General features: G+C 45.8%; 1 protein-coding gene and 1 non-coding gene across 6 annotated transcripts in view; one reads left to right on the forward strand and one right to left on the reverse strand.

Moving 5' to 3' along the window:
* Positions 1 to 22,934, reverse strand: part of RCSD1 (RCSD domain containing 1) — a 96,955-nt gene that overhangs the window by 22,403 nt on the left and 51,618 nt on the right. For 2 of the 5 annotated variants that reach the window (XM_038542637.1, XM_038542636.1), the window contains exon 1: positions 2,783 to 2,890. The exons of the other annotated variants lie outside the window; for them this stretch is intronic. In XM_038542637.1, the coding sequence (XP_038398565.1) occupies positions 2,783 to 2,875 (93 nt within the window). In that variant the 5' untranslated portion in view covers positions 2,876 to 2,890. Of the gene's footprint in view, positions 1 to 2,782; positions 2,891 to 22,934 lie in introns of those variants that run through there. 5 annotated transcript variants of the gene reach the window in all.
* On the forward strand, positions 22,542 to 22,732 carry LOC119872748. Its single transcript, XR_005362777.1, has one exon. It is a non-coding gene; the product is annotated as a U2 spliceosomal RNA (small nuclear RNA).

Here is a 22,934-nt window from a genome sequence, read left to right on the forward strand (position 1 = left end):
TTGATGGAAGGGTGCTTTCTTGCCCCTGCCCACATCCAACTCAGCCTGCTGGGTCAGGGTTGAACCTGTTCCCAGAGTCACTGACACCCTAACTTACTTACCCTTTAGGACCACACGGGTCACAGGCCCTCCCCAGCCTGCATCTGGACTGAGCCTGAGTCACTGCTTAGACCTCAGCTGGTCCCCTCTTCTCCGGCCAATCTCTAGGTCTTCAATCCTGTTTCTGGACTCATCTCCTTTCATGTCCTGCTTTAGTGGACACTCGTCTTTCCAGATGGCAGGGCTCCACTCCATTTTCCTGGGCCCAGATCTTGCTTACCAAACTCTCCCTGCCACGTTTCAGCCAGGCTCTGCCAGCCAGCTTGTAATCCACTCCTGTGTTCCTGTCTGACTCTGCCTAGGCCAGAAAAAAATCACCTCTGGTGTTTACTTTCCATTTCTATGGGACTTTCTTCTGAGAACTGAGGAGGCCTGTGTCTGGACAGCACGGAACTTCCCCCAAGCTGTTGCCATGTTGAGTAAATACAATTTGCATGCTGCCAACCATTCACATAGTGGAACCTTTGTGTACAGGCCTGAATTGGGCTCTACCTACCTCCCTGGCTCTGCCCTTGTTTCTCCATCCTCCTCCTTGGTCCAAGGTCTAAGTATCTGACACTGTCTGGGTCCTGGATTAGGGAAACAAGGCACCGAGAGAGGCCTTTCCATCTACAGCTTGGGAGGAGAAGCAATGAGAAGACTCAGCCCCAGGGGCTGAGGAACCCTTGCTTTTGGCTAAAAGGGAGGTTCTCTTGCTCACCAGAAACAGACTAGAAACCAGAGCTTTGAAAGTATGTGGTATGCTTGCTTCTTTGCTCTTCTAGAATGATGGATTTTAACAGTCATTTAGAGAGAGTCACACTCTGCCAACATGATCATACTTCAACTGTCACTTCAAAAGGGTCAACCGACTGTCTCTTTGGGATGCCACAATGGTTCCAGAGTCTTCCTTTACACTCTTACCTTTTCCCTGACTCTTCATTTCATCCCAATGTCCATGTAATGGGATGATGCGAATGGCATTGGACCGGGAACCATATAGGCCCATTTGACCTACCTACATTCTTAGAACCTCTGCTATGTGGGAAGCACTGTCCTCATAGCACTTCATATACTTTCTGTAACTCTCACGATACTTCTTTCAGAAGAAGAAACTACCCCAGGTTGCTGAATAACTTGTTATTCAAGTTAAAAGTGTCCACATCAGAGTTATGTAGATGCCAAAGCCCTAGCTCTTTCCAGACCAATATGCAAATTACTCTAGACCATTGATATCTTATTCTGGCGTCAATAAACATTTGCTGTCCTGGGGTATAACAGTAAACAACACAGAGTTATTACTCTTAAGTGTTGTCTTCCAGTGAGGGAAACAAGCAACAAACATATACAGAAGTGAATAAGATGACTCGTTAAATGCTAGGCGAGAGATAAAATAGGGCATTTTATCTCTGGGGATGTGGGAAGATGTTTATGAGGAGGGGTCATTTGAGATAAATCCTGGCTGGGGAAAAGGTGGGAAGAAAACTCCTGAGCAGACAGCACAAACAGACTGAGGGCCAGAGTGACAAGCATGGCAAAGACACACTGTATACATGAGACGAGGGGAAAGTAAGGATGAGAGGCAGCCTGGGGCCCACCATGTGGGCAGCAACCTGTATTTTATTCTGAGTTAACAGAATGCCATTCAGAGGGTTTCAGGGAAGGGTGTGACCCAGGTCACACGTAAGAGGCTCTCTGTGGAGGATGGATGGGAGTGGAAGCCCAGAGTCCAGGAGGGAGCCTCTGGTGGTGGTAACGGTGGAATGTCCAGGCTTGTGGCTGGCAGGGAGTCAGCAGGGGGTGTCTGGGCAGGGCAGTGAAGAATTATTGATGCACTGGGTCTGGGGAGCAAGAGAAGAGAGCAGTCTGAAAGTTTGATTTGGACAACAGGATGCAGAAATACTTTTCCTGAGTTGAGGAAGGATTGCTGTGGAGAGTGATATGAGTGTGGTTAGGTGGGGGATGAATAACTCTTTCCTGATCCTGAAAGTCTGAAACATCGATAGACATCCAGGTGGAGATGCAGTGGAGGTAGCTGAATGGATACCCAGGTCTGGGAGCTCAGAGGAGGCATCCACGCTGGACACAAAACTGGAAAGTCACTAGTTAGAGCTGCTGTTTGCAGTTGCAGGACTAGATAAAATCATAGGATACACAGAAGAGGGAAAAGAAGGGGTCCACAGACTGAACCCAGGGCCACCTCCTTATCAGCACAAAGCTAGCTTTTATTCACAAAGGAGAGGGAGCTGCTCCTGTTACTGCAAGGCCAGCCTCACAGACATTTTCTTGCAGATGGGATGACTTGGGGCCAGATCTCTGTGGCTTAGGTGACAGAGGGCAAGAAATCCTGGAATGTCACCAGACAGGAGAAACATCACCACTGTCATCTGTGCTGTTGAGTCCCTTTATCATTTCCTGAACATGTAGAGCCACACGGGAATGCCCTGGGATGACAGAGTGGCCCTTGGTGAGCAAACGGCCTTTTGGAGGTGATGGGAATGGAGAGGGGGTCCAGCAACAAGATAAGGCAGAGCAATAGAAATGGTGTATTTGAACACTGAGCAGATATCTCATGCCAGTCCAAAAAAGTCCCAAATATCCCCTACCTGCCCATTTGTAGGCTTTAAGGATCTGAAAATTGCAGATCCTTGGCCTCTGAGACTCTCTCTCCGGGGGAAACCCAGGGCATGAAAAGCCCACAGACCTCTGATCCGGGGAGTGTGTCCCTCCTGAGGACCTTTAGGGCTTCCGACTTCCTCCCAGGATGTGGTGCTGCAGCCCAGCTGCGTGGACACATGTTAGCAGCCCTCGGCCGGTGGGTCAATACTGACTGCCTCAGTGGTCTTAGAATCAGTGTAGCCCACAGCCTTGGATGCCTGGTGGGGTCAGCAGAGTTAGCAGCAGCGGTACAGGCTGGGTTAGGGTCCAGGTGCATTCCCAGGAAACAGCAAAGACAACAGAGAAGTGGAAGAGAGATGTTTATCCTGAGTGCCATTAGAGTGATGGGATGTTATAAGTGTAATTTGGGAGGCAAGGAATGCTAAAATCTCTATCAAACCAGTTAGCTACTGGACAAGCATAAGGAAGACACATTTATTTTGGGTCTGGTGGAGCTGGGGATGCACAGGGACAATTTGATAGAAGTGCAAAGAGCAACTAATTCAGAGTCAGATCTGAGGTCTAGTCTTGGCTCTAACATGTACTGGGCGGGGATCTTGCTGACTCTTGGTTTCCTCATTTGCAACATCCATCAGCCTTGTTCCAACCCAGTGTGCAACGCATGCCTGGTCTCCTGGAGGCTGTGCTATCATTCTCCCACAGACACCAAGAAGGGGCTAGAATCCCCCAGAGTCCCCATAAGATTCAGAATTAGCCCTGTCTATCCCAGGAGGCATGCACAGCTGATGATGTTATTATGCTCTATGTGAGGCAGTAGAGCACAGAGCTCAGGCTTTTGAGCCAGACTGCTTGGGTTTAAGTCCTGGTTCTGCCTTCACTAGTTCTGTGGCCTTGGACAGGTTACCTAGCTTTTTGTGCCTCAGTTTCTATCTGTAAAATGGGGATGATGATGGTAGCACCTATGATAAATGGTCATTGGAGGGATTTAATGAGTTCATGCATGTAAAATACTTAGAATGGGGCATAGCATGAAGTCAACATTCCAGAATTGTTAACTATTACTAAATGCTGGCTATGGGGCTCATGGCTCCCCTGAATATGCCAAGGGATGTCCAAGGTCTCATCCAGTCTACTCTTGCTCTGCCATTTCCTTTGGGTCACAGAGGCCTCAAGGGGAACCCCAGACGACGAAGGTGTGCTCCCTCTGTTTCCTGCCACCCTTAGTTCAGGAGTGAGCTATCTTGACTCAGCTATTTTTGTTGGCTGTCTTTTTACCAAGGCAGATTCTCAACAGACACTCCATCCCTGAGTGTTCAAGCCATCTTTGAGAGACTGATGTGCACAGTAACGAGCGATTAAAAACAATAAACAAAGCTGTTATTTTTATGGTTTTCATGATCATAACATAGGTCATGAATACATACACATCCCAGCTGTCCAAAGCCCTGTGTCAAATCAAAAGAGTTGGATCAAAATATCACGTACATGGCCACTGACTGATGAATGGAGAAACAAATGTAACATATCCATGTATTGGACTATTACTCCGCCATAAAAAGGAAGGAAGTATTGCTCATCCTACAATGTGGATGAACCTTGAAGACATGATGCTTGCTCGGTTAGAGAAGCCAGTCATTGAAGACCACATACTGCATGATTCCATTTACCTGAAATGTCCAGAATAAGCAAATCTAAAGACAGAGAAGACCGTAAATTCCTAGTAGTAGTGGATTACTCTGTCATAGATTACCACAGAGAGTGGTGGCTGTGCAGGGCTGGAGAGGGTTAAAGATAAGGAGGTGGGGTGACTGTTAAGGGGTATGGGGTATCTTTTTTGGTGAGGTGACAAAAATGTCATAAAATTGACCATAGTGATGGTTGCACAACTCTGTGAGTATATGAAAAACCATCAAGTGTTACCCTTTAAATGGGTGAATTGTATGGTATGTAATTTCTCTCTCAATAGGGCTTGTTAGCTTGGGAGTGGGAGAGGCCAATGGAGAGAAACCACCTCTGTTTCTATGTTCCTGACTTCCCTTCCTTCCTGTTCAGCATCCTCCACCTATAGGCTCCGGCTTTCCCAGGCTCCCAGCATGCCTTGCAGCTGCAGATCCATACAAGAAGTCTTCCAACTTGCTGCTGGAGGGGCCGATTATGCAATCAGGTACCTTATAGGTTTGTGAAGAGGACAGAAGAGTTTGATGTCAAGCACCCAGTGAGGGCCTGTCACTAAGGAGGCACTCGGTTCATGGTTGTTCACTTCTTTATTCACTCAGTGCCTATTTATTGAACATCTATCATGTGCCCAACACTGGCTAAGTGTGGGGACATAAAGCTGCAAGTTCACAGTCCTGGAGCTTAAGGAGCTGCTTGTCTAGCTGAAAGACAGAATAATAATAATCAGGGAAACTTCATGGGGGAAGTGATGCTTAAGCAGTCTTGAAGGGTAAATAACAGTGTGGCAGGAGGGAAGGAGGGAGTCGGGGGAGAGGGAAGAGGCCATGCCAGGCACAGGGGACTGACTGGCAGGTGCAAAGTGTCCAAGTGTGGAAGACTAGTAAGTCTCTGGGGAACTTTAATTGGTTCAAGCTGGTCTAAATGGAAAGGGGATGGAAGAGACATAGAGAAGTAGAAAAATGTTGCTTGTCCAGGATGAGGCATATTCAAGTTTTAATTCAGGCTCTAGCACTTATTTCTTAGCTGTATGGGTGACCTTGGGCAAACTTGAGGTCTCTGAGTCTCATTAACTGGAAAATCAGGTTGATAATCCCTGTCTCATTGTGTTGTGATGGGGAAGATAGGAGATGAGAGTGGCCTTCGTAGCCAACATTTGCTGTGACTGTCCTCTGTGCTAGACGCACATCTCCTGGGACATGCACAAGAAAGCCATGGTGATGCAGCTGGACTCCAGAATGTGGACATTATTCCCCAGGCTAGGGTGAGCTAATAAAACATTGTGATGGGGGTTGGAGGCTATAGGATTTGCTGTGTAGGAGGATCACTCTGGGAGCAGATGGTACAATAACATATATTTCCACCCATTCTGCAGTCGCTGGGCGACTAGAAGGATCTGTTGCTGCTCTTTGAAGGTGGTGCTGTTGAAAAGGGACATGTGTCTCCATCATCATCATCATCTTCCTTTTGTCCTTCTTTTCTTCTTTCTTTTATAAGATATTTAAAAATCTATTTATTTATGAGAGACATACACAGAGAGAGAGGCAGAGACACAGGCAGAGGGAGAAGCAGGCTCCATGCAGGGAGCCCGATGTGGGACCCAATCCCAGGACTCCAGGATCATGTCCTGGGCCAAAGGTAGGCGCTCAGCTACTGAGCCACCCAGGCATCCCTTTTCTTCTCTTTCTGAGTATTGCTTGCTATCACCTCATACAGGGAGCTCTCAGAGGCTTGCTGGTAAGGACGCTAGGTAGGTCCTGCGCATAGCCTTGGATCTGCCCCTTTCTTGTGTGATTTTGGTTAAGTCAGATGAGCTCCTGAAGCCTTGGCCTCCTTATCTGTATGTTGGGAATGAGGCCAGCCTCACCTTCCTCATGGGATAGTTGGGAAGCCCTATGGACATGAGGATGGATGCACACTAGACGAGAGGAGACAAGAGATGGCCACCATGGGTACTGTCTGCACCCGAGTTTATGGGCTACTGGGGAACAGGGACAGTTCAAATGTATTTAAAGTATGATAAATCTGCATGGTGGGCAGATTAATGGCCCCCAAAGATGTCCACATCCTCGTCCCTCGAACCTGTGAATATGGTAGGTTCCATGGCAAAGGGGAAGGAAGGTAGCAGATTGGATTGAGGTCACTAATCAGCTGCCCTTAAAACAGGGAGAGTGTCCTGCATTAGTTGGGTGGTCTCATGCCATCAGGGTTCCTGGTGTGGCAGACTAGGGTGGAAGGGGAGAGAGAGTCTGGGAGGGTAAGGCTGTGGGAAGGGCCTGACCCATTGACCCATCAACCCATCACCGTGGGCCCTGAAGATTGGGGTGCATAGGGGTGGCACAGCGAAGCCAGGCAGGCAGCCCCAGAGCTGGCAAAGGTGAGAAAATGATTTCCCCCCCTAGAGCCTCCAGAGGAAATACAGCCCTGCCAACCTCTTGATTTTAGTGCAATGAAGCCCATTTCAAACTTGTGACCACCAGAACTGCAAGGTGATAGACTTACATCGTTTAGGCTACAGTTTGTTACACTGGCCATGGGAAAAGAATGCGGTGAGCCAGCAAGTGCTTGCGGAGCACCCACTCACTGCATGCTCTGAGCTGTGGGAACAGGGTGGTGAAGACAAAGTGCCTGCTCTCACTGCTCTCACTGGAACCCACATTTGGTGGGGAGGGACAAATGAACAAGTGAATGTATAATACAAGAGTGGTGCTAAGGGTCTGGAGGGTTTGCCTGAGACGGGGGTGCTGGGCACTGCTTGTGTGCATGTGGTCACAGGAGACCTCCCTGAGGAGGAGGGGGAGGGCCAGGGGAAGAAGAGAATGGGGAAGAGGTGACATTGAGTTGAGGATGCTATGATTGGAGAAGGATAGGGCACCAACCTGGCCAGAGGTGTCTGGGAAGGCTTCTAGGAGGAAGTACCAACCTGGCCAAGTTTGAGGGATGAGCACGGCTGGGTCCCTCTCCCTTCAAGGGAGCAGTATATGTGGAGGCTGTGAGGCCAGGGGCACTCAGGAAGCACAAGAAGCCCCTAAGCCTGGTGTAGGGCTTGAGGTGTGAGGGGTGAGAGGAGGCTGGAGTGAAAATAGTGGCCAAAATGGAAAGGGCCCTCTAAGCTGGGACCCTCCTCTAAGGGCCATGCAAAGTCATCAGAGGGTTTTAAGCAAAACCATTGAATTTATTTTGATGTTCCTTCTGGCTAAGAAATGGATGGGCTGGGTACAGGGAGCCCAATTTGGAGGTTGTTGCCATTGTGATAAAAGGTGGACAGGAAGCACATGGACAGCCCACTGCTGCCCATAGAAGTGGATCCTGGCCCTGAAAAGCACTTTCACTAGGCCAAGCCTTTTGCTGGGTCTGGATCTGCCAGGGAGCCAGGAGGTGCATTTGGGAAGAGTAAATGCAAGGGCTGGGAAGGGGGCTGAGAGCCCAGGCAATGTTGAGGGTCGACAACGTCTGGGGGCAGTGGCCAGGATGAAAGAAAGTCTGATGATAGGGGGCCGAAAAGTCTTAAAGATCAGGAGTCTGCAGTCACTAGTTTACAGTGTAGGATGTTTAGTGTTATCGGGGCCCTCCCGTTAACTGCAGCCTCTAGTAAAGGATATACTGTAAGCAGCAGCCTTTATTTGTGGGTGCTTTCTTAAGGGGTAGGGTGAGAATCAAAACTGTGTACAGCCCACCTTTTGTGGGTAAAGGAATAGCCTCAAGATGCAGAGTCTGTGGATTCACCCACTCAGAAGATCTAAATGAGTCTCTAGCACACAGCAGGGGGCTGCAGGGGGTCATGGATGAACGGACTGATGGGGGATCTATTTTTTTATTATTTATTTATTTTTTATTTTATTTTTTGATGGGGGATCTCTTAGGGCTATTGGCCTTGTAGGGGAGTGAGGACAAGGATTTTTCAGAGGCAGAGAACAGGGCTCAAAGGTAACGGTGAGCAAGATGTCCTTTTGGGAATTAGTGGCTGTTTAAGTAAGAATGGCTTTATAGCTATAGGGCAGGAGCCAGCATTCTGCTGATCTCAGGAGTCCGCCCAACTAAGGTGGATGGTGGCTGAACTGGGAAGGGACCATGGGGACAGGAGTGAAAAGCAATTTAGGAGAAAGGAGAAACCAGGATGGGTGACTGACCAGGTGGCGCCAGGAGGAGTCAGATTCCTGTCCAGATCTCTGGCTGCTGGTGGACAGGGGTGCTCTTTCCAGAAAGGGGAGCCTGGGGAGGAAGGGAGCCGGGGGCAGGGTGCGAGAGGCAGCAATGGCCTGGGAGGGAGAGCCACCCCCCCCCAAGAAGGCCAGAGGACAGCCTCTGCCCCAAGTGCCCGCCAGGGGTTTCTGGAGTCATACAGACCCTTGGTTTGCAACTTGGCTCCTGCCACAAGGTGAAGGCAAGCAAAGATTGCAGAGTCAGAGAAGGTGCCGGGGTGAGGAAGAAGCTCTAGACTGGGCTTTCTACACCACTGTCACCTCTCCCCGCCCTCCTACCCCCAGCGGGGCAGAGGGGCAGAGTGAACCCAGCCTCTTCTGTCAGGCAGCTTCTGAAAGGCTGGGCCTTTGCTTGTTTTTAGTTTTTCTTTGCAGGGCAAACGGGACAGTGTGGAAGAAGTGACTCTGCATAGCTGGCAGGGATGATTTAGGGGGATTTCTCCGTCTGAGGCCGACAAATCAATCTACAATCCGTGGCTCTAGGAAGCAAGTTCAGAAGTGCCCTGTCCTGTGCTCCTCTTGCCCTGGTTAGTCACATAGTAAAGCTGACTTCACTGAGAGCCCCTCTAAGCCTGAGGGTGGGTTGGGCCCAGGGAGACCCCTGCGGTAGCTGCAGCCACCTGGAGGCTCGCATGAGTGCCTAATTAGGAGCCATTTCTGCTTCTCAAGGGAGAGTAACAGTGTATGTGAGTGTCCTGGGGTCTAGGACATTTGTCCTTCAGGCCGAAGCAGAAAGCCGAGACATACCTTCTAAGATTAGAACAAGTCACCCAAGGACCCGGGCCTGCCTCCCAGTCAGCTGCAGCCTCTCCTATTACAGCAGCTCCCCTGTCCTCCCCTCCTCCCCCCAAGTCTGAAGCTGGACTCACAGCAGGGAGCCCCTCTGGCTGCTCTGTGGTTTGGGCCACCATGGGCAGGGCACCTTGCTGGGCCCTCTGCTCCCTCCTGTTGTTTGACCACATCTAGGAATCATTCATTCTCCCATCCATTCTTCCTGTACTCCAGGCCCTGCACCGGAATATAACAATGAACCAGAGGACACTGCTCCTTTCATAATGGAAGTTAGTGATGGAGCCATACACTCAACCACCACCATCATTTTTCCCTGGGGTTAATTGTTCTTTAGGGCAGAAAATGATACAGAGGGAAAGGTTGGGGGGAGATAAGTAGAAGGGATGCAAGCAAGGTATGTGTGTGGTAGGGAGGGCAGGAAGTAGCCAGGAGCATTCCAAGTAGAGTTGATACAAAGGCCAAGAAACCAGAAGAACAGGTGTTTGAGGAAATGAAAGGAGGCTGGACTCAGAGAGTTGATCCAATACCTACAGTTTTGCAAGGTCATCTCTTCCTGCTGTGACCTCTGAGCACAGGGATCATGTATTATTCATGTCCCCACCCCCAGCCCATTGCCTGGCCCATAGTAAGTACTCAATACATGTCAGTAAATGAATGAAGGAAAAAATGAAGGATGCTGCAGGACTAGCCAACACCCCCGGGCTGACATTGTGAAAGCTTGATAAATATAGATCAGGACCTTGAAGTGAAAATGGAAACAAAGGGTCAGCCAGGGTTGGCTGGGCGCACCCCACTTGAGTATTTTCATGAAGGCTCATTGACTCATCCAAGGTTGCTGGAATACGAACTAGAGGGCAGAGAATGAGATCTTCCTTGCTGAATCTAATGCTTAGCAATCTAAGCCTCCAGTCTCTACTTGGAGCTAGGCAATCCATCATAATTTCATGTTCCCATCCCTGGGTATCTGTCGTCTCCAGTTTTAACAACCCAGTGTATACTAAAACATGACATCTAAAATGTGTCTATTTCTGTAGCAAGAGTGATCGAATCTTTGTGTAGGCTGTTGATATTTTCAGATACATTTCATCAAGGAGCAAACTAAGGCAAAGGGAGGCATGAGTCCCATGTCAACGTAGAATGATATCTGCCCCAGTGGATCTGAAAACCATAGCCTTGGGCTGATCTCTGTAGCTTTCCCCCACGCCTCTGCTGCCTGGGCTGCTCTAGAAGAAGTCCACAATCCCTGGTGCATCAAAGAGGCATCATGCATGGGCCAGCCAGGTTCTACCTGCCCTAGTAGCCTGTTCAGCTGGGATGAGGCCCAAGGGGTCCTGAAGCTGTTATTTAATTATTGCTCCCATGTCCTCTTGCCACATCCTTCAAAGAAGAGAAAAGAAAAATCACCTAGCTGAATGGAGTTGCTTCGCTTGAAAGGTCTGTTGGATTTTATAGAGCAAAACTGCTGGCCTCCTTGGCATGAAAAGGGGAGACTGGGAAGGATAGGGAGTTTGGCCTTCAGCCTGCAAAGGCTTGGGATGGCTAGACCTCCCTTTTTCCTCTGCCCTTCGCTCCAGCTGCTCCCTTTGGGCCTGAGGCTGATTCACAGTGGGATTGTCCCTCCAGGTGCTACCTGAGCGCGCTCCAGGGCAGCAGTCCCACCTGAGTCCAGACCTGCGTGAAGTGACTGCAGTGCTGCTCGGGTCCCCAATGTACCCAGCATGGTCGACACTCTGAGTGATCTATCTGCACCTCTACCATTGCTCACATGTCTCTCCTTGGAAACTGGTTTTTAATTAGTAATAATAACCTTTTGCCATGTATTTTCTCAACGGTAATAAACCAGCTCATTTGTTGAATGTTTATCATGCCAGGTGCTATGTTAAGATTGTCTCTTACAATTTTCACAACAGCCCTGGGACATGGATTTCCTAATCACCTCCAATTTGCTGATGAGAACACAGAGAGCGCAAATAATGGGATCCAATATTGCACAGCTACTCATGGCAGGCTTAGCCTCCACATGTAGATGGTCTACTAAAGCCTGTGTTCCTTTTTTTTTTTTTTTTTAAATTTTTTATTTATTTATGATAGTCACAGAGAGAGAGAGAGAGAGAGAGAGAGAGAGAGGCAGAGACATAGGCAGAGGGAGAAGCAGGCTCCATGCACTGGGAGCCCGACATGGGATTCGATCCCGGGTCTCCAGGATCACGCCCTGGGCCAAAGGCAGGTGCTAAACCGCTGCGCCACCCAGGGATCCCCAAGCCTGTGTTCCTAATCACAATACCATGTTGCCTCCAACAGAAAAGTAAAAAAAAAAAAAGAAAAAAGAGAAAAAAAAAAAAGAAAAAAGAGAAAAGAAAAAATATTTGGAAGTTCACGTTTTGGGATTAAAAAGGACTCATCAAACATTACTCTTTGTAATAATAAGATAAACAACCCAGTTAAAAAAAATGGGCAAAGGATTAGAGCAGACACTTCACCAGAAAAGATATATGAATGGTTAATTAGCACATTAGTGATTAAGTAAACACAAATTAGAACTGTGAAGATAACACTACATACCCACAAGATGGCCAAGATACAACAAACTGACATTACGAGATGTTGGTAAGGCTACAGAGCAATTGGAAGGCTCATACCATTGGTGAGAATGCTAAATGGCATAGCCACTTAGAAAAATATTTTGGCAGCTTCTCGTCGAGTTAAACGTACACTAACTGAACAACCTAACAATCCCACTCTTACGTATTTGCCCAAGAGAAAGGAAAACCTATGTCCACATAAAAACTCATATGTAGGGCAGCCCGGGTGGCTCAGCGGTTTAGCTCTGCCTTCATCCCAGGGCGTGATCCTAGAGATCCCGGATCGAGTCCCACGTTGGGGTCCCTGCACAGAACCTGCTTCTCCCTCCGCTTGTGTCTCTGCCTCTCTCTCTCTCTCTCTCTCTCTCATGAATGAATAAAATAAAATCTTAAAAAAACACCTCATATGTAAATATAGCAGTTTTATTATAAATAGCCCAGATCTAGAAACAACCTAAATGTCCATCAATCAGTGAGTGGGTAAACAAACACATTGCATGTCATATCACAGAATACTACTCAACCACAAAGGAATGAACTAGTGATACACACAAGGGCATAGATGAGTCTTGAAAGCAGTATGCCAAGTGAAAGAAGCCAGACACAAAACACTACCAGTATGATTCCATTTACATAATATTTTTAAAACACAAAGCAAAAAAATAAAAAATAAATAAAATAAATAAATAAATAAAAACACAAAGCATAATGACTGAGGGCAGATCACTGATCATCTAGGACCAAGGGTAGGGACAGGGGATTAACTGCAAAGAGTACAAGGGAACTTTTGAGGCTATGGAAATGTTCTATCCCTTGATTGTGATCTATATCTTGTGGTGGTGGGAGGCACCTGGGTGGCTCAGTAGTTGAGTGTCTTTGGCTCAGGTCATCATCATGGGGTCCTGGGATCGAGTTCCACATCAGGTTCTCCACAGGGAGCCTGCTTCTCTTTCTGCCTATGTCTCTGCCTCTCTCTCAGTCTCTCATGAATAAATAAATAAAAATCTAAAAAATAAAAAACTATATACCTTGTCATGGTGGTTGCCTGACTGTATATAGTTTGTCAACACATCACATTGTACACTTAAAATAGGTGAATTTTATTGTGCATAAATTTTACCTTATGAATGTGATAAGCATTTAAAACATTTTTTAAAAGTACTCGTCAAATTAAAAATTTATTCATTTTGGGACACTTGGGCAGCTCAGAGGTTGAGCGTCTACTTTTTGCTCAAGGTGTGATCCCAGGATCCAGGATTGAGTCCCGTATTGGGCTCCTTGCAGGAAGCCTGCTTCTCCCTCTCCCTGTGTCTCTGCCTCTCTCTCTCTCTCTCTCTGTCTCTCACGAATAAATAAAAATCTTAAAAATAAATAAAATAAAAATTTATTTTATTTTATTTTATTTTAAAGATTTTATTTATTTATTCATGGGAGACACACGGAGAGAGAGAGAGGTAGAGACACAGGCAGAGGAGAAGCAGGCTCCATTCAGGGAGCCGAGCCCCATGTGGGACTCCATCCTAGGTCTCCAGGGTCATGCCCTGGGCCGAAGGTGGCGCTAAATCGCTGAACAACCTACGCTGCCCCAAATTTATTTATTTTAAATATTTATTTAATTTATTCATCAGAGACATAGAAAGAGAGAAGCAGAAACATAGACAGAGGGAGAAGTAGGCTCCCAAAGGGGAGCCTGATGCGGAACTCGATCCTGGATCCCGGATCACGCCCTGAGCCAAAGGCAGATGCTCAACCACTGAGCCACCCAGGTGTCCCCAAATTAAAAATTTTAAAGGGAGTGAGTTGCATTTTATCTGTATCAGTTTACCTTTCATTTGTGCTGCAGCTCGGAGACCCAGATTAGCCCAGGGTGCCAGTCCCATGGGCCCAATGGCATTGGCCAGAAGGCGCCATGCTGCTGGAGGTTGGCAGCCCCTGGCAGCCTCTAGGAGGGGTCACACTCAGCCACTCCTGCCAGCTCAGCACAGCTGCCAGCACTTGTGAAGCAAGAATGGTGAAGAAAGCACAGAATCTGAAGTGCCAAGATTTTACTATTCATGGGTGGTGGGAATCTCAGGCAATCGACTTACTTGCTTAGAGTCTCATCTGTAAAATGCGAATAATAACAGTCCCTACAGGTCATGGGGATGTTAAGAGCTAGTGCTTGATTAGACAGTTTGGGTTCAAATCCAAACCCTGCCTCTTCTAGAAGTGTGATCTTAGGCAAGTCACTTAACTTTGCTGAGCCTCAGTTTCCCTGTTTGTAAAATAAGGCTTATCTCATCGATTACAGTATATTATTTGGGTTGTAAAACTCAAAGGAGATAATGGCCATAATGCCTGGCACATAATAAGCTTTCCCTCACACTGTTGTCACCTAAGATACTGATTGCCACACACTAGGTGCTAGCTGGAACATGGACTCCCTTGCGCTCCTTGCAGGGATGCCGGGTTGTTGCCAGTTGGTGTTGAAGAACGCAAGGGCTAGGCAGGGATCTGCTGTTGCCAAGTCATTTTCATTCTCACCCTGGAGAACAAGTTGGCAGACCAGGTAGGTTGGCACTGCATCTTAGTGTCAGGGGAATTTACAAACAAGAATCTTCTGAATCATGCAAAAGAGCAGACTGGCTAACTCGAGTGTGATTCTGGACTCCAGCCACAAATAGTGTCACTCACAGCAGGGCCATTCATGGGCTGGGGTCATGTGGATGTCTTGGGGATGCGGAGTGGGTTAATGGGGACAGGACCAGCCACCAGAGGGAAGCCTGCTTCAAGCCTGTAGGTGGGGAGGGGTCTTGCCTTTTACCCAGGACCCTGCACCATGAAGGGGCCGTAAAAGGGAAGCCCCGTAGCCAGAGGGTGAGGGTTGTGTCTGCCCCGGCAGGTCCAAGTCTGACCAGGACAATTTATCAAGTGGGAGCAGGTGCCCTCTGTGGTTACTGTGGCTCAATGGCTTGAGCAGCTCTCTAGGGACCATGCTTGGGTCCAAATGGTGCAGGGATTAAGAATAAGGGGTTAAGTTTCTGGGAAGACATGTTCGGTCCTGCAGAAGGGAATATCCAGATGAGTTATTTCAAGAACTGAGCAGCCTGGAGGCGGGAGGCCACTGACCCCGCAGTCAGGGTAGCTGTGTGAACTCCCCGCCCCTCCCTGCCCTTCTGTTTCCTCATCAGTGAAATGAGAGGCTCGCTAAGGCCTCTGGAGCTAGCTGGATCTTTCTCTTTTCCCATTAACACCACTCTGAAGAAAACTGGGAATGCTTAGATCATCTTTCTTATGTAGATAAAAATGGAGGCAGACAGCTTAAGTTCAGGCAGAATGGGAGCAAACTGGAGATGCAGTGGTCCGCCTGGGACACCCTCCCAGACAGCTCTCCTCCTCCTTTCTTCAGAGAAGAGTCTAAGAGTGGAGCCCTCTCCCATTCTCAATCTGGGAATCAAATGGGTAATGTGATATGATCTCTTCATTCCAAATTAGCAAACTGGGGTCAGTAATTCTGTTGGAAAGAAGAGTCTCAGAAAAGCAAGATGGCATGGCTCAAATAGTCTAGGAAGCAGTTAGCACTTAAAGAGAAAGTGGGTCAAAACTCAGGAATAAAGAACAACTGATACCCCAGATGGAGGGGGTAGGGTTAGGAGGCTGAGGGATGCATGACCTTAGTGTGGGTGGGGGGTGGGGATAGGGGAAGTAAACGAATACAGAGATCTCAATCTCTACCCTGTGCAGCTGCCCAGCTGGGCAAAGAATAATCCTCACTCTGATTTTCTTTTAAAGTCTGTGTTTTGGGGAACTCCTACAAACAAGTGACTGCAAGTTTACTTTTCTTTCATTCAGGATCCCTTGGCAGGTCATCTTCTTGCTACCTGCTACACCTAGGGGACAGGTTTGCACCCTGGCCATTTGGAGAGCCTCGCAGTTCCGAAGCAGGAAGGGCGGAGGCAGGAACCAGGGCCCTGAGAATTCATGGGTCTTCAGGGAAGCCCTAGGGGTCACACAGACCCCCTGCATGGGAAGGAGGATGGATCTTCCTTTCCACAGGGTACTTGGCCCCTAGGTTCTGAGCAGAAGTTCCTCACAGGAAACCCAAGAAAGGTCCTTCCAGTAGTGAGCACACAAATATATGGATCCCAGCCAAAGAAGCAATGAGTATGGGGCCTAAGACACAAATAAACCAACCTCCTCCTGCTAGCCTCTTCTCTGCATCTGTTCCATCCTCCACCGCCTGCACACAAGAAGTTTCTCTTTAGACACCAGCCAATCTGCTCCTCACCTAGGTAGGTGTCTGGGCAGATGACTCACAGGATGATTTGGTTTTTCTTATTGACAATGGAGCTGTGGACACCCCAGGCAATACTTAATCCCATCACTCCAGGACTCCCACACACACCTGCTAACTGCTTCCAGGGAGCCCAGGAGGGCTGTTGCTATGGCTTTTCCAAGAGAGGTGGCTCCACTCTCAGTGGCTTCCAGGCCCCTTCACACATAGAGGATCTGGGATTGCCAAAGGACCTTCTTAATGCCTGCAGAAAGTAGAGAGGAAGTGCTGTGCTGGTCACATCCATTTCAGGGTCAACACGGTGCTGGTAATGAGGTCAGACTGGTCCAGCCAGTCTGCTCTCCAAGCACAGGCTAGGGGGATGCAGTGTGAGGGCCCAGAGTCCCAGTACAGTCTACTTCCAGATCTGCCCAGATGTCAGCAGGGACCTGTCTCTTCTAGATTTCATTTCCTGTAAAACGAGGAGACTTGCTACACAGCATGATTATGAAGATTAAATAAAATGTGTGTGCAAAGTGTCTTATAGGCCAATGGTTATTGTTCCTGATTTCCACCAATTTTACTTAATATTGCCAAAAACTGGCCCTTTTTAGGGTTAGAGCTTGCTTGGTAGTCAAGACATTTAAGTTAAGCAGGGACTTCCTAGGTTCATCACTGCAGGTATTTTAAAGCCAAGTGAGATTTAAGAAGATTTAATATCCCCAAAGAAGTTGTGGCTAAGCCTCATTTTAGTGAAGGTGAGAGAAAGTGCCTGAAAAATAAAATGCAATCAGATGGCCACAGATACTTGAAAAGATGCTCGACATCACTATCAAGGAAATGCAAATTATTATTATTTTTTTAAAAGATTATTTATTTATTTATTCATAGAGACACACACACACACACAGAGAGAGAGAGAGAGGGAGAGAGGCAGAGACACAGGCAGAGGGAGAAGCAGGCTCCATACAGGGAGCCTGACGTGGGACTCGATGCCAGGTCTCCAGGATCACACCCTAGGTTGCAGGCAGCGCTAAACTGCTGCGCCACCGGGGCTGCCCAAGGAAATGCAAATTAAAACTATAATAAGATAGCACCTTACATCTGTCAGAATGGCTAAAATAAAAAATACAACAACAAATGTTGACAAGGATGTGAAGAAAAAGGAACTCTCTTGCACTGCTGGTGGGAATGCAAACTGGTGCAGCCATTGTGGAAGACAGCATGGAGGGTCCTCAAAAAATTAAAAATAGAATTATATATGATCCAATAATTCCACTGCTGGGTATTTATCCAAAGAAAACAAAAACCAAAATTTGAGGGCAGCCCCGGGACTCAGTGGTTTAGTGTTGCCTTTGGTCCAGGGCGTGATCCTGGAGACTTGGCATTGAGTTCCACATTGGGTTCTCTGCATGGAGCCTGCTTCTCCCTCTGCCTCTCTCTCTGTGTGTGTCTCTCATTAATAAATAAATAAAATCGTTCAAAAAATATTTAAAAACCCCGCTAATTTGAAAAGATATATGTGCCCTTATGTTTATTGCAGCATTATTTACAATAGACAAATTACAGAAACGATGCAAATGTCCATCCATAGATGAATGGATAAAGAAGATGTAATATATATTATATATATGTATATAACGAAATATTATGCAGCTATAAAAAAGAATGAGCTCTTGCCATTTGCAACACAATGGATGGATCTAGAGAGTATTAGGGTAAGTAAGTCAGACAGGAGGATGAACGCCATATGATTTCATTCATATGTGGAATTTAAGAAACAAAATAAATGAACAAAGGAAAAAAGAGATGAACAACAACAACAAAAAAACCAGACTTCTTAACTAAAGACAACACGCTAGTGGTCAGCAGAGGGGAGGTGGTGGGGATGAAGAGTACACCTATCGTGATGAGCACTGAGTAATGATAGGATTGTTATATCACCATATTGTACACCTGAAATGAATATAATATTGTATATTAACTATATTGGAATTAAAAAATAAAAAGCAATCAACCGATGAATTTGCAGGGGAGGGGCTATAGGGAAATGCAGTCATGATCTTTGCTCTGTTTAGTGAAGTTGGGGAAATTTGAAACAAGAGTAGAGTGAATGAGGAGTGAGTTAAGAGGACAGTGACACAGAAGCTGTATCCATGTGGGGTGTGGTTAAGGCCTAAGGAGCAGCACAGTCTATGTGCGTTCCTGAGTCTGAAGCTTCAGGAAGAAGTGGCCAGATAAGGATGCAGGGTAAGATGGGATCAGAAAGTGCTTACAGATAGTGTTCTGGAGACATGTTTGATTCATATCCCTGCTTTGCTCCTTATGTGACCATAGGCAGGCAACTTAATTTTTTTAAATTTTGGAGGCCTCATCTATAAAGTGAGAATAGCAACATTTATATCCCACTGGCTTGTCTAAGAATCAAGTGAGAGCATAAGGTACAGTGCCTAGCACAGAGTCGGGCACATAATAAGTGCTCAGTAAATGCAGGCTATTAGTAAACATAAAGCCAAAGCATTGAGAATTTATCCTGAAGAGTTAAATTTGGCCTGGAGTTTAAAGAAAAACATTTGTCCTGAATTTTTTTTTTTTTTTTTTTAAGATTTTATTTGTTTGACAGAGAGAGGGAGAGCACAAGTAGGTGGAGCAGCAAGTAGAGGGGGAGGGAGAAGCAGGCTCTCCACTGAGAGGGAGCCCAGGCTTGATCCCAGCACTCTAGGATCATGACCTGAGTTGAAGGCAGATGCTTAACCAACTGAGCCACTCGGGCACCCATTTGTCCTGAATTCTTATGATGCAAATCCCACTGCAAAGAGGTACTAGGGCAGCCCCCATGGTGGTGCAGACATCCTTCTGGTGAAAGGGTTGGATGTTCAGGGAAGGGTGGGTGATCTGGCTTAGGCAGCAGGAAGGGCCCCTGTGACCTTGAAGGCCGTGGAGCAAGGACATGGAGAGTTCAGGGACAGTTCACATCTACTCTGGCAGAAAGAAGGGCAAAATATAGAGGAGAGCTGGTAAAAGGAAGGAAAAGCTGTCAGGGGCGGGAAGAGAAGACAGAGGCTCAGAGCTGGAGAGAGAAACATTCCAGACTGGTATCAGCGATAGGATCTAGCCAGAGAATAGACACGTGGCCTGAGGGGAGCCTGGAATAACAGTGCCCAGTATGCTTTGCTGAATTCCCACGCCTGGCTCTGGGTTCATGACATTTTGAAGGCACTGAGATTAATTAGCTGAAGTGTAGGTTATAACGGCAGAGTACAGGATCAAAGAGTGTTAACATGAAATAGTTCCCTTTTATAACCAAGGGAGAAATCCTAGCTATTAAAAAAATAAAAAGCGCCTCTAGCTATAAAGTAAGTAAAAATTTTATGGCAAAAATAATATAAATGAAGTAAAGAGAAAACAATGGATTTGGAAAGCATTTGTAACACAGATGAAAAGGAGATGATGTCTGTTATATAAAGTGCTCTGACAAAACGACAAGAACAATGTATCTATAAATAAGCGATTCACAGAAAAAAGCAAACCCCCAAAGTCCAAGAAACATAAAAGAAGCTCAAATTTATAAGTTGTCAGAGAACTATAAATGAACACTGAGACTTTTCTTTATGCTTATCAGGCAGGCAGGGGGGTTGTGGAGGCAGGAGGGAAGACAGAGAAGTAGCTATTGCTGTTTGGGAATTGGGAAAAAGGAACCATCATACGTTGCTGGAGGAAATGTGAGTTGTTACAGCCTTTTGGGAATGTTATCTGGCAACATTTATTAAATTAGATTACATAAACGTTGTAACTCAGGCCCATGCTCCTGAGAATCTACTCCATAAACATAAAAGACCCAGTATATAAGGACGTGGAGGTTGATTGCAGCAAAGTTTATAACAGCAAGACTGGGAACACAACAAATACCCATAAAGAGGGAAAAGGTTTATAGTCCATTCACATAACGGGTTATTATGAAACCATTAAGAAGAATGAATTAGAGTACTCCAAACATCCATGAAAAATTGTAAAGTGAGAACAGTTAAATGCATGGAATTCTGTATCATATGGCCCAGTTTTATAAAGCAACAGCTAAACAACCCACCCCCATACTGTGTGTATGTATATATCTACATGAGTGCGTTTGTATAAGCAATTATTTACAAAGCTACAGAGCATGAAGTATCCTATAGGGATTTCTGGAGGCTGGGGTGTGGGAAGGGAAGCGGATTTGGAGGAGTCAAATCAAATGAAAAACTTTGCCTGTAAAAAAACAGCAGGCTTGCTATGATTTCAGTTATGTCAAACTATACGTGTGTATTTGAATGAATAAATTAGAATTGATTTATAGGGTTACCTGTAATTGTTTTCTTTTCCTTTTTTTAAAGATTTTATTCACTTATCTTTATTATTTTTTTATATTTTATTTATTTATTCATGAGAGACACAGAGAGAGAGAGAGGCAGAGACACAGGCAGAGAGAAAAGCAGGCTCCATGCAGGGAGCCCGATGCGGGACTCGATCCCAGATCCCGGGATCACGACCTGAGCCAAAGGCAGACGCTCAACTGCTGAGCCACCCGGGCATCCCTTTATTCACTTATCTGAGAGAGAGTGTGAGTGGGGAGAGCGGCAAACAGAGAGGGAGAGAGAATCTCAACCAGACTCCTCGCTGAGCATAGAGCCAGATATGTCTCAATCTCAGGATCCTGAGATCATGACCTGAGCTGAAATCAAGAGTTGGACACTTAACCAACTGAGCCACCCAGGCACCCCATCCATGATTGCTTTCAAAAGAAAGAAAGGCTGCCAAGACCTATAATAAGATAAACATAAAAGAAAAATGTTAAAAATACTGAAATGAGAGTTTTGAACTTTACTCCCTAAATCCTTTTGGAAGGTATGGTTTGAGCAGGGGAACAAATACCTGAAAACAACTCTAGAGTGAGTTGTCAGTCTACTTTTTTTTTTTTTTTTAAAGATTCTATTCATTTATTTGAGAGAGAGAGAGAGAGAGAGAGAGAATGAGCATGCACAGGGGAGGGGCAGAGGGAGAGGGAGAAGCAGATTTCCTGCTCAATGGGAAGCCAGATGCAGAACTTGATCCCAGGACCCCAGGATCATGACCTGAGCTAAAGAAGGTAGACACTTAACTAGCTGAGGCACCCAAGCTCCCCTGACAGTCTTCTCAAAATATCAAAGCCAAGGCCTGAGTGTCAGGGGACAGGACACATACCCGGGGAGGGGGAAAAGGAGGAGGTGAAGTCAGTAATTGCGTAAAGATACTGTGTTGTTATCATAATTTCAGACTTTAGGTTATATTACGAAGCTATAGTAATTATCACAGTATGGTACTGGCACAAAAACAGACATAGATCAAAGAAACAGAATATAAAACCCAGAAAGAAACCCACACCTATGTGGTCAATTAGTCTTAGAGCAGAAAAAGAATATCCAATGGGAAAAGGACAATCTCTTCAACATATGGTGCTGGGAAAACTGGACAGCTACATGTGAAAGAATGAAATTAGGCCACTTTCTTACACCCTATGGAAAAATAAATTCAAAATGGATTAAAGACCTAAATGTGAGATCTGAAACCATAAAAATCCTAGAAGAGAGCACAAGCAGTAAGGTCTCTGACACTGGCCGAGCAAGTTTTCTAGGTTATGTCTCCTGAGGCAGGGGAAATAAAAGCAAAAATAAACTACTGGGACTACATCAAAATAAAAAGCTTTTGCACAGTGAAGGAAAAAAATCAACAAAACTAGAAGGCAACCTATGGAATGGGAGAAGATACTTGGCAAATGAGACGTCTAACAAATGGTCAGTATCCAAAAAATATATAAAAAACTGATATAGCTCAACACCCAAAAAACAAACAATCCAATTAAAAATAGGCAGATGACAAGAACAGACATTTTTCCAAAGAAGACATCCAGATGGCCAACAGACACATGAAAAGATGCTCAACATCACTCATCATCAGGGAAAAGCAAATCAAAACTGCAATGAGTTATCACCTCACACCTGTTAGAATGGTTAAAAATAAAAAATGCAAGAAACAACAGGTGTTGGCGAGGATGTGGAAAAAGGGAAACCCTCTTGCACTTTTGGTGGGAATGCAAACTGGTGTAGTCACTGTGGAAAACAGTATGGAGATTTCTCAAAAAATTAAAAATAGAACTAACCTATAATCCAGCAATCATACTACTAGGTATTTATCCAAAGAACACACAAATGCAACTGAAAGAGATGCACACACCCCAATATTTATAGCAGCATTATTTACAATAGCGGAATTATGGAAGCAGCCTAAGTGTCCATTGATAGATGAATGAATAAATAATATGTGACATACATCACTTCTCGGCCTTTTGGCTAAGATTATGTGTAGTATCTGTTCTTATCAGTTTAATATCTGGTACATCCTTTATCCAAGGACAATATATTAAATGGATTTTTGGAATTAGGAGACAGAATAGGAGCTTGCTCTGTTTACTCCACACATCGATCTGGTATTGCAGTATTTCCAGGAATGGTGCACCCTCCTCAAAGGAAATAAAAGTTGCAAAAAAAAAAAAAAAAAAAAAAAAAAAAGGAAATAAAAGCTGCTTAAAATTAAAAAAAAAATATGTGGTATATATACACAATGGAATATTACTCAGCCATAAAAAGAATGAAAACTTGCCATTTGCACCGACATGGATGGAGCTACAGAATATAATGCTGAGTGAAATAGTCAGAGAAAGAC

The sequence above is a fragment of the Canis lupus genome, chromosome 7, assembly GCF_011100685.1.
Source record: "Canis lupus familiaris isolate Mischka breed German Shepherd chromosome 7, alternate assembly UU_Cfam_GSD_1.0, whole genome shotgun sequence".
NCBI classification, from domain to species: domain Eukaryota; kingdom Metazoa; phylum Chordata; class Mammalia; order Carnivora; family Canidae; genus Canis; species Canis lupus.